Below are 12,300 nucleotides of genomic sequence, written 5' to 3'. Positions count from 1 at the left end.
GGTGTTGGGCAGCAGAGGAGCTACTAGTTGGTCGACATTTCTCAGTAGCGTGGTGGTAGCGTCGCTGCTTTCTGAATCAAATAGCCTTTCAGTGCCTTAGCTCTTCTGTTGATCAAGGTAGAGGAGCTGTTGAGCATAACAATTGTGCATTTTGCAATAATAGCAACACATTTGGCACAGATGTAGGTTTACATGTTATGAAAAGATATAGATATCGGGCACCACCAATTTGGCCCCTGGGGGACGTGGCAGCCATTTTTTCAAAATAGCCGCCAAATAGGTGTTCTAAATGTTGCCTGAAACCGATTTTATGACTCTTGATAATTTCCAAAGGGTCACTTCAGGGTCAAACTTCACCCCCTTGCCTTCATGATAGAATGACAACCTTTAGAACAACAAGATCTAGCAATACGACCCAAAGTTCAGTATCGCTTTTACTGTGATTAGAGGAAACTGGAGAACTAGAAATGTATCCAGCAATATCTCTGTCAATTTTACTGCTAATGAAAAGATAAATACACCGATGGAAAGCTGAAGATCTTGTTGCTCTAAAGGTGGTTGTGATTCTATCACAAAGGCATGGGGGTGACGTTTTACCCTGAAGTTACCACGCTCCTTTTATTCGGTTTTTGCGTTTTTCTCAGGTTAAAAGCTTTTAAAAAGCACCCTTAAAAAATAAAGAGGTAAAAGAAACATGTCTGTGATCTTCTGACAGCTGACCTAATCAGATTGAACACACCTTGGAAATCATCAACAGTCATAAAATCAGTTTTCTGCATAATTTTTGGAATATTTTTGGCGGCGCCCCGATATCTATATCTTTTCGTAGCATATAAACCTACATCTGCCCCGCTATCAGTGTAGTGAAGTGAAGTGGGTAGTTTTGCTCACCACACTTTCCAAGTAGCTTTCCCCAACACTGTTAAAAAGTCATTTCCATTTACCTGAGCAAGCAAATAACAGACTGGGCTTTTTATGACTCGCACCATCAAAACAAATGCTCTAAAAGGCTGCAGCTCTTTCATTCTCCACAGTGCTCTGCATCTCTTTACCTTTGCCAACCCCTTCAACCCCTTCAACTACTTCCTTCCTGCATATTAAGCCTGCGTCTGAAATGTGCAGAAGGGAAGGAAGCGGCGGCCACTTAACACCGAGAGGGTTTCAAAGGATACAGTCGATGATTCGGCCTCCCTGGATGTTGCCCTTCTGGCAGAAATGCAGCTGGACAAACTTCCCAAAGCGACTTGAGTTGTTGTTGTAGACGGTCTTGGCGTTCCCGAAGGCCTCCATGATGGGACTGTGGAGCGGAGAAGGTAGCGGGGTCATTGACCACCAGGCTGACAAACGAGGAGGATCCTCTGGTTGATGTTATTCATCTGAAATAGTTGACCATAAACAACGTTACCTGCTCTCCAGCAGCGCCTCCTCCACGTGGGACGTCCCGTCTCTGGATGATACGTCCAGGGAGTGCTGGCTCATGGCCGACAGGAACTTGAGGATCAGCTTGGTGCTTTCTGTTTTCCCAGCGCCGCTCTCTCCGCTGAGGGGGAACAAAACACACGAGTGGTCAGACTACTGATCTGTTAAAGTGCCCTTGAGCAAGGCACTGGCCTCCCTGTAGGGAGGAGCAAGAGAACCATGATTTACCCACAGAATCACAATATAATTATTCCTATTTCCTATACTGTATGTTGTCCTCATTTTTGAAAATAATAATATTAATATTCTTCTCCTTATTGATGTATTAGTATTTTCTGTAGATGTAGCAGTAGCTGTTTTCATTATCATTTCACAGTAAAATAACTATTAACAGAGTTTAATTAACACACAGAGTTTGTTTTTCACACACGCAGCTGACGGCATCATGGGATATATTCAGGGTAAATGTTCCGGCCCTCGGCCACTAGATGGCACACTGGACACTGCTAATTAGGAATTAGAAATCCAGGATGGCTCAAGTTTGTTTTAGCATCTTTTTCTCCCTAGAAAATCTGCTTAATGAGGATTTTTTTTTTTTTAAACAAATGTATTTATTGAGTTTTCAACATAACTTCTCCAGTATTTCAACGAACAAGCAAACAAGTAAGGTGCACTTAAGAACATTCACGTCAAGGCGCTATCTAATTAATATACAGTATGCTTTGACTGGACAATACACAAGCATTACTGAGAACAACAGAGATGCTTACTGTGGACAAATACTGTGGACAAAATGGCCAAAAATCACCACTCATTGCTGCTTGAACTTGTTTCTACTTGCATAACAGTGACTGTTAAAGATGAAAGGAAACATATAGTTCATATTCTTGATAATGCTATTTAATGACGATGACGATAGGGTGAACTGGTTAACACAGAACATGCATTTTGTTTGCTTCACAAAGAAGGTAATGGAATGAATAAAAACTGTGTCTCTGATGGGGCCGAACCGTCAGAGTCTTTGGCTTCAGTCCTGTATAGTGACACCGTGACGCATCATCGTACTGACAGTGACGGTATCATTCAGGGTTTTGGCTGCGTGCACTGTAAACTCTACACTACACAGAGCTGGCATTTAAAACAGCTCCTCTCCATCCACTGCTGGCGATCACTATGATTTTACATGTCAAACCACCTGACAAGCTTCATCAGCCTGTAATCACTGGTGTCACTCTCGTCCCACTGCAGGCTTTGTTTACACTGACTGACTGGCAGGATTGGAGACATTTTTCCATTCATCGTTATTATCATCGGAGCGTCTCGTACGGGGAACTGGCAGCAGAGCGGCACGGATTCTGGGTCTCTGACGACTTTGTTTAACTTTGTAATGCTTTTTTTTCTTTTTTTTTGTTGACTCTTTGATTAAAACAGGTTTGTAGTTTGAGTAATGACGCATTGTGGACTTTCTTTCCATCTTCATTGTTTTCTGTCTGAAAGTCAAATAGTTTCCAGGACTCTCCTTGTTTGGACAGATTTAAATTTTAGATGCAAACGTCAATATTAAAGGAACAACGTGCAGCAGCCATCAGCATACTGACTTCCCTCAAACTGAAACCTCACTAGAAACTAAATGAACCCAATGCAACATGGCATCAGATTCAATTACTGCAATAATAAAAAAAGCTTCTGGTAGAAAATGTCCAGAATTAAACTTTGATAATGTTGCACTAGAATAACCGCCTCACGGTTTTACGCCTCCACCGAACAGTAAAGTTGCAGTTTACATCCACGTCTGTCCAAAATGTCATCACTTCATCATTTTATCCTCTTAGACATTTGTGTGAAATTGTCATAATTAGCATATGGATTCACTTCTCTTCTTGTTGAGGCAACAAAACTACAACTTCTTTAGGTTTAGCAATAAAACTACATCTTCTTTAGGTTTAGGTAACAAAACTACAACTTCTTTAGATTTAGGTAACAAAACTACAACTTCTTTAGGTTTAGGCAACAAAACTACAACTTTTTTAGGTTTAGGCAACAATACTACAACTTCTTTAGGTTTAGCAATAAAACTACATCTTCTTTAGGTTTAGGCAACAAAACTACAAGTTCTTTAAGTTTAGGCAACAAAACTACAACTTCTTTAGGTTTAAGCAACAAAACTACAACTTCTCAGACGGGATGCAAACTCCGCTCTCCTGGGTGAAAACCTTGTGTTTTGTGTCCCATCCATTCGCTTCTGCTCCTGTCATAATTACTACGATCGCTAGAGGTCGCTGTCGTATTCTTTTTTACCTTCTTTTGGTGATCTACCATGTGAATAGATGATTAAACTTACTAGTGGGTGTAGTCGGCTCCTATTGACCCACGTCTATGGGGCTTATAGCGACTGATAACGTCTATTTAATTAACAGTTTAATCAGCTGGCTGCACAGAAAGCGATGTGTTTTTTGTTTCCAAGTCTGCCTGCAATAAAGAGGCATCAATGAACCAAAATCAACCCGGACTCTGGAGGGTTTTAATACTTATTTCATAATCTTACTGGTATGTTTGTGTAGAGAATCAATTCCCCTAAAATCTGATAGTTGATAGTAATTATGTACATATGTATGTTCAGTGTTGCAGGAGTTTGCACTCAACTGGTGCCTTCAAACTGTATTGGATTTTGTGTCCGTTTTATGGAGCGTGCAACCAGAAATGAGCCTTGTCAGGTTTAAAATTGATATGTGTGTAATTTGTACTGAAAACTTAATGTAAACTGCATCTGAGAGGTAAAGAACGGACTCATACAGTACAGCCAAAACTAATTAACCTCATCATTTGTCTTTTGGACAGCACTCCGTGCAGCGCTGCTTGCTTTAGCCGTGCTATATAAATAAAGTTGAACTTGAATGTCATGCATCAGCCGCGTAGCATGATCAGCCACATCCTCGGAGTCAGTGGCACATTCCTGATGGACAGAAAACAGGACTGGAGATAACGTAAACTCTCAGGGTGTCTGGCTATAGCTTGAGACGTGACCACGCTGCACATGTGGACAGATGTTATGACAGGATGGGCTGCGGTTTAGACGCTCTACATGGGAACATCAAGTCAGAGATGAGGTTCGGGTCACTAGCTTTCCTTTAAAGCGGCTGTTTGTAGCATGTTTAAAACATCAACATGTCATCTTTTGAAGAAGAGATTTGAAGAAGAATTACCATCAACAACGGAGAACATGGAGGAAATGATTGGTTGATTTCAGCTCACACCAGTGGAACGGTTGTTGCTTTTGTTTCTCTACACTGAGACCACATTTCTGTTGTTTTCTTTCCTTCCCCTCCATGAACAAGATAAATATCTTGAGTTTTTTTTCCACCTCTCACTATCAGCCTTCAACAAAACATGTCTGTTTTGTGTCATAAAGAAACGCAGCAATTTTCTGCCCCTTAGTGGACGAAACTGAATTAATGCAGCTTTAAAGTTTGTGTCTTTGTGCAACTGTAATAACACAACCAACGAAAGACAAGAAAAATAAAGATTAGATTGTATGTTTTTACTCTAATTTAACTTTTTCTTATAAATACTGATTTTCTTATACCAGTGTTTTTTTATTTATATGCAGGCTGTTCTCAAATACTGTTTGTAGACAACTTCTTTAGGTTTAAGCAACAAAACTACAAATTCTTTAGGTTTAAGCAACAAAACTACAACTTCTTTAGGTTTTTAAGTAAGAAATAACGGTTGTATAAGACTCAAATCTTTCTGTTTTGGGGGGTCTTCTTCATTACAGCTGAAGAGAAGCAGCACAACTACAGATCTCACCAGTGGCTCTCTCCTTTCTTAAACAAATTGGATCTTAACTTTAAAGGGCTTGGTGTGTGTAACTCATTTAAATAGCTCAGACTATAGTGATGGCCAAATGTGAAAGGGTCTGCTAAATGTAACTCATTTAAAAGACCTCTGGCAGCAGGCCAACTTATCCAAACTAGGACAGACAACTAAACAGCACCCTGCCTTTGTGCTAATCCCTGGCTCTCCAACATGCTGTTGCCACCCAAGGTAAAACCCCCCGCACAGGCAGGAAGGAGGGAGTCTTCGACTGTTGGACAAACTGCCCCCACAACTCTGGACCTCACCCAGGCCTTTTGTACCGAGGAGCAGAGCCGCAGACTCTGCTGAGCCCCTTTCCCACTGGACAACAAAAACCCTCTAACACCCACTAACATCTGGCTTTTGCTTTCAATGGGGAAGGTTACAATCAGCATTCATTCCCGGGACAAATGACTCTGCAGTGGTGGCTGGTATTTATCGGCTCCAGCTCCATTCAGGAAACATTTAACACCCAGGTGGACTCACTAATATTCACTCCTTCTCCGATACGATGCTATGTGATATAATCAGCAGGGATTTTGATAATTATTGCAATTGATTAAAGCTGCGGTGGGTAGAAATGGAGCAAATATGATTTTAAAAAAGTTATTTTTATAAAAACGGTCACTATGTCCCACTATATCCAGCTGTCAATCACTCGCAAACTCCGACCAAATGGAATATGAATCAATATTCTGTTACTGTAATGCCTATTCCTCTCCTCAAATGTTTTTAGAAACATCTTGTAGTGCACTGTTTAGCTGTAAAATGAGACCCGGCAGTCATGTTGAGACCAGTTGAAGAAATACCAAGCACCGCCCACCAGCCGCAGCACAGCCAATAGGAACGCTCTCTCTCTCTCTGAAATGACCTGTGATTGGTCAAAATCTCCCGTCACGGGCTAGATTTCTTTAAAGCCTGAAAACAGAGCCATGAGGAGGAGCAGAAGTCTGTCACAATATGCTGAAAGGTTTGCCAAATGATGCCAAAAATATACTGCCTACTGAAGCTTTAACGTACAAAGCATACAATTAACATGCTCTCCTCAAAGCCACCAGACTCCATTGACAGAAACAGTCATTTTACCTCGATGATCATTGAAACACACTTCAGACTTGAAGTGAAAACTCATAAATACCATCTTTGTTAGTCTATCCACTGTTCCAACAATCACCAACTCTGGTTTGAGAGTCCAAGGCCAGTGCAACGGCACGGCATACTCGCATTGGGAAAGGAGTCTTGGAGGAGATGGTTTTAAAGATCTGTACATACAGTACGTGCTAATTTTAGCGTAAAAAAAGCTATTAGAGAGTGAAAGAGTTTCTGAGCAAGGAAGAGAAACTGAGACGAAAAGTGAAACGCAATGAGAGAAAAAAACAATCTGTCAGCACGTCATCTAATCTGTTAACTCTTTCACTGCAAAATATAAAGGAAATGATCTCATCAAGCTACCTGCTTGTTTAAAGCAAATTTAAAGATTAAGATTAAATGACTTGTTAAAATGGACTGGAATGCAGGTCTGAAGTCTGCCAGGCTTCTCTGCAGGCGTTGAGCTAGTCTGCCAGAAATATTAAAAGTTAACAAGTCAATTAGTCGGCCACTTAAAATTAAAATATTAGCATGCTAGCAGACCGGCTTTGGAGATGTGGGTCTGTCGATGCAACACTTGGATTCAGGGACAAACATCTCAACAGCTGCTGGATGAACTGAGTCAACAACAGGTAGAACTTTACACCTGTCCAACGCTTCCACTCATCACACAAATCTTCTTACTTGCAGAAATAAATTAGCATATTTTTTTTCGATCATTTCAAGTGTTCAGTCCAACAAACCACAAGAATCCAATGTGACCTCATGAACAAAGAAAACACCAAACTGTTTTACTTTGAGGGACTGAGATTCACTTACTCATGAATGCCTCTAAATTATAGCAATAAAAGAGAAATACCGACAAACCAAGAAAAGCTCAGCTTTAAATAACTCCTCGCCTCACGTTACACCTAAAACAAACATGGTTAGTTTCCTTCCCATCATGCTCTCCTCTTTCACTGGTGATGCATTCCTTTCCTTCGGTCACAGTCAAATTATTAATCTGACTCACTGACGCAGACGACGCAGATAAAGCCTGCCAAATCCCCAGAGAAAACCCTCTCAGGTATGTTTTCGCAGAGCTCGGCTGCGGGGCTTTGGTGACCCCGGATGCCTGAGTAATTAACGAGGCTGGAGAGACTTGAGTTTGACCTCGCGCCCACCTCTGGGGGTCAGGAGGTCAGGGACGAACCGCTGGGTCGGGGGGGCTGTCGGCCGTGCATGATAACACCCTCGGAGCTTCATCGTTTAATCAAATCTGGGCTGTTTTGGACACAACGGGCAACCAGTCAAAACAATATCAACCCTGAAATCTTAATTAGTGTAAATGAGAAAGTCTCCCAGTGTTTTATGATGCACTTTGACCTTCAGATATATTCTAGAAACAAGTAGCAGCATCTTAAATCAAGTCACTATGGGATTTGTGTTTTGTTTTATTAAACTAAGGCTGAGTATCAAACCTCAAAACTTTTTTTTGGTACAAACCAAAATGTTTCTGTGATACTGAGAATCCGGCAGAGCCAGAGCAACACAACCTCCTCTCCAGGCCAGATAGGTAGAGCCAGAGCAACACAACCTCCTCTCCAGGCCAGATAGGTAGAGCCAGAGCAACACACTCTCCTCTCCAGGCCAGATAGATATGTGTTGTTTTGTTGGTTTTGGTCTCTGAAGCTGATATCCTTGTTCATGACATCTGTACGGTGGGTGAATTGTTCTATAACTCCCCCGTTTAGATTATATTAAAGCTTAAAGTTAGTGTGACAGGTGGGTGCTGCTCTGCCGCGTCACCCGGCCCGCCCCAGCTCCACCAACGATCCACCTCTTTGCCCATTTTTTTGATTAGTCGGGAGTTAAGCTGTGTCGTCACTGACAAGATGGCCACAGCCGGAGCCGCCGACTTTGAGCTTCACAGCGGCTCTTCAGAAACCCGTTTGACATTACGGAGACTACGTCCGTGCTTTATACAGTCTATGGTTCAACCTGCCGCAGGGATTCACTCCCAGTAGGACTCAAGAGTGTCACTGAGGTCCAACACTGATGTTGATCATCAGCCCTGGCTCGCAGCCGGCGTTCCATTTCATCCCAAAGGTGTTGGATGGGGACCAGTCAAGTTCTTCCACACCAAAACTGGGAAAACCATTTCTTATGGAGCTGGCTTTATGTCACAGGGGACACTGCCATGTTGAAAGAGGGAAGGGACAAACACAAACTGTTGACACAAAGTTGGGAAAGCACTGTTGTCTAAAATACAGCAGTGTAATCGAGGCCCAAACCAGGAGAAACCGCCTCAGACCAAACGCAGCGTATTAGATCATAAAAACATGCAGATTGTGTCTGAATCTCTGTTTTATTGCTTTATTATCCAGAAGGAAACCTGCCATGGTGGCATCTGCTGCGTGCAGCAATGAAGGTCTGGAGGTTTTCCAGGAGTTTCTTCGTTGGCGGTTTAGAACAAAATCTTGCTGAAATCTGCAGCAAAAACCCAACGGGGGGGGGGGGGTCCATTAAAATCATGTGGCTGTACGCAGGCAGGTATCCGCATCAATGGAAAGGCAAAGTGGCATTCATGAGCATTAATGAGCAGATGCCTCGTGTTAGAGCTGGTTTCTTCTTCCTCCTCCTCCTCCTCTTCTTCTTCTTCTATACCAGCTCCTGTTTCATTCGCCTCCCTCTGCCTGGATCTGATTACCCACAATCCCCTAAATCTGACGAGAAAGCTTCCTGCCTCGCCTGGATGTGCCAGCTTGCAATTTATAGCTCCTCACACACACACACACACACACAGATGAAGTGATGGTTTCTGTGTATGGGTGGGGGTGCTGCCATGTTACATGTTTTACGAGGGTCCGCTCTGAGATGGCTTTGGTGTTTTTTGGGGGCGACCAGCGGGGGGGAAATGTGTGTGTCATCATTGTGAACCAGACCACGTACTGTGGCAGCTGGACTGTGACTCAGTGTTAAAGTGATCCTCCACCCAGAATCTAACTTTAGATATCAAACACACAAACATTACGAGCTTAAAACCTGGCTGTAAAAAAATCGTTGTGGAGTTTCAAGCGTTGGTTTGTGAATGTTAACTTTTTAAAGGTCCCATATTGTAAAAAGTGAGATTTACATGACTTTTATATTATAAAGCCGGTTTAAGTGATATATAAATACTGTGAAAGTATCAAAACACTCAATCCATGGAGAAATACACACAGCCCGTATTCAGAAACTGTGCGTTTGAAACAAGCCGTTTCTGTCCATTTGTGATGTCACAAATATATATCTATATTTAGACCGTTTCACGGTTTTAAACGTAAACATACTAAATGTGTCCCAGTTTATTTCCTGTTGCAGTGAATGTGAATAACATCAGCTGACAGGAAGTAAAAATGGAGCCCAAGCTGTTGCCTAGCAACGCAATTCTGTTGCAATGTGCTAAAACGGAGCGTTTCAGACGGAGCATCAATACAGGTATATTCAGACAGACGGTATGAGGAAAACAATGTGTTTTTTGAACATTACAGCATGTAAACATGTTCTAGTAGAAACCTGAAAATGAGCATGATATGTCCCCTTTAAAAAAGTTCACTCTCGCCTCAACACATTCTGTTTCACTTCTATCACAGATATTCAAATCACAGTGAAAATACATATCAATTAGGGCTGTGTTAACGTATTAACGCAAATTTGTTTTAACGCCACCAATTTCTTTAACACATTAATGCAACTTAAGATTTTTAGGATGTTGTAGCGGGCTCAGTTATAAAGCTAGAGTGAAGATACTGGTATCATGTGAAACTAGAAACCTAAAGAATCCATCGGTGCCAACCATGTCATACTAGCTCGTCCAAACTTACGCTAAATTTCGGCGAGGAAAAACTGTCATGGCCATTTTTAAAGGGGTCCGTTGACCTCTGACCTCCAGATATGTGAATGAAAATTGGTTCAATGGGTACCCACGAGTCTCCCCTTTTGCTGCAGTTTGTTTTATGCGAAATGCAGTACCTGTGAGGGTTTCTGGACAATATCTGTCATTGTTTTGTGTTGTTAATTAATTTCCAATAATAAATATATACATACATTTGCCATAAAGCAGCATACTTGTCCACTCCCATGTTGATAAGAGTATTAAATAATTGACAAATCTCCCTTTAAGGTACATTTTGAACAGATAAAAAATGTGCAATTAGATCGTGATTAAATGTTTTAATCGATTGAAATCCCTAATATTGATAGTTGTTGCTGCTCACCTCATTACCTCAAAGAGGACATAGTTTACTGTAACTGTGGTTAACAGGTTTGTCTTGCAATAAACTACAGAACCAGTTTGACTGCAGAGGGACGTTTCTTTTCTCATCATATTTTCCAGTGAAAATCAATAAAAACCAAAGACGATGATCCTGTAGTAAGCTGTATTGAACCACTGTCAGTAGTTGTAAGATGATTTAATAATAACCTTTGATCAGGGTTGTATGTTGCCTCCCAGCAGAGCACCATGAACCCTGAGCAGCCTCCATCCTGCCTGACATTCACTCAGCAGTCGGCCCACACAGACGGGCAAGCAGCCCTCCGGAGAAAAACACTAAAGCTGTGAGTGTCACTGCTCCGCCCAGCGATTATTCACAGCCTCACACATCCATCACCCACAGAGGGAGAGAGGGAGACGGATCAGACGGAGCTCCAGCTTCTGCTTTTACTCCAACAAAAAATCCAACACAAAATCGGACTTTCTAAAGTTTTAAGAAACTTAACATGCAACCGCTAAATCACAAAATCAATTCACCGAAGTTTGATGATAAACAGTTTTCATCACGTGGCCATCACATGATGATGAGGTGGTCGGATATAAAGAGAACTGGAGCCTGAGACCGGATCACCTTCCGGCACCAAGAATCAAATCCATCAGCCAGTCTTTCAGGGACACAAACGGGACACTGACACGCTTTCTTCCGGTGGACAGGCGGGTCTATTACACGCTTTGCCGTGAGCCTGGGCTGGATGCGCACGGACAGACGAAAACCTGCCGCTCGGAACTCACGCGAAGGGGCGTATCTGATGGTGTGAGGTCACTTCGGCCGTGCGGACACTCGCAGATTGGTCAAGCATAAAACCGGCAAAAGACCCACAGCCCAAAGCAGGGACACTCAACTTGCTTTGCCTGGGGGCCACTTCTGCAAAATGACAGCAGGCCAGGGGCCCGTTAATAAACCAATATGAAACTCTCGGGGATCCGGGGGGCCAGATTTGGCACATGAGCCGTAAGTTGAGTATCACTGTCCCAGACCCTGTTTGACTTTCACAATCCAGTTAAAAGATGAAACGTTTCAACCTCAAAATGTTCTCAGAGACGCACATCATCTGATTTAGAAGAGGAGTGTGTGTCTTGGGAGGCTCAGCGTGTCATTTACTCTATTCTAACACACAGTCAGCTCGTGTTTTAGCTGAGGCAACAGTTAAAGGTCACGGCTGTGGTCTGTGGTTGGTCCTGTCTGGCCTGCACGGCTTCATCTGTTGCTGCTGCTGCTGCTGCTGTCATGGAAAAACTATGCAACCAAACTGCTTTTCTTTGACTTGAAGTTACAGATTCTCAGAAGTCGTTGAAAAGTCTGCGCCATAGTTTGAAAAATAGCTCAAGAGGAAAACGCAAAATATGTTTTTTGAAAAGCAGAAAGAGACTGAACCCTCCAGGGACATCTGCTTGTTGCAGCAGAGCAGGAATCGGCGGGATGAAGCAGATCTACATCAGCGACACGTCTCTGTGAACAGAATGGCAGCGTTGTGGAGCTCAGGGCCTTCCTCGACGACCATACGACAACATGTTTGTGTTTACGCCTCGCCGTGTGCGCCCCGCTGCATATTCTTCCCACGATCAACATCCTACAAGACAAAAGAGTTTCTGTGTCCTGAACAGAAGCACGAAGGCAACTCAGACCAGAGGACGACATATGA

At 42.6% G+C, this 12,300-nt stretch overlaps 1 protein-coding gene across 1 annotated transcript in view; it reads right to left on the bottom strand.

The window, feature by feature from the left end:
* The window catches only part of myo10 (myosin X), a 130,932-nt gene that overhangs the window by 49,262 nt on the left and 69,370 nt on the right, over positions 1-12,300 (bottom strand). The window contains exons 5-6 of the mRNA XM_074650010.1: positions 1,406-1,540; positions 1,173-1,297 (exon numbers count right to left, since the gene is read on the bottom strand). Of these exons, the coding sequence (XP_074506111.1) occupies positions 1,173-1,297; positions 1,406-1,540 (260 nt within the window). The remainder of the gene's footprint in view (positions 1-1,172; positions 1,298-1,405; positions 1,541-12,300) is intronic.

This window comes from Sebastes fasciatus, chromosome 11 (genome assembly GCF_043250625.1).
Source record: "Sebastes fasciatus isolate fSebFas1 chromosome 11, fSebFas1.pri, whole genome shotgun sequence".
Lineage (NCBI taxonomy): Eukaryota > Metazoa > Chordata > Actinopteri > Perciformes > Sebastidae > Sebastes > Sebastes fasciatus.
This window is presented reverse-complemented; position numbering and strand designations above follow the sequence as displayed.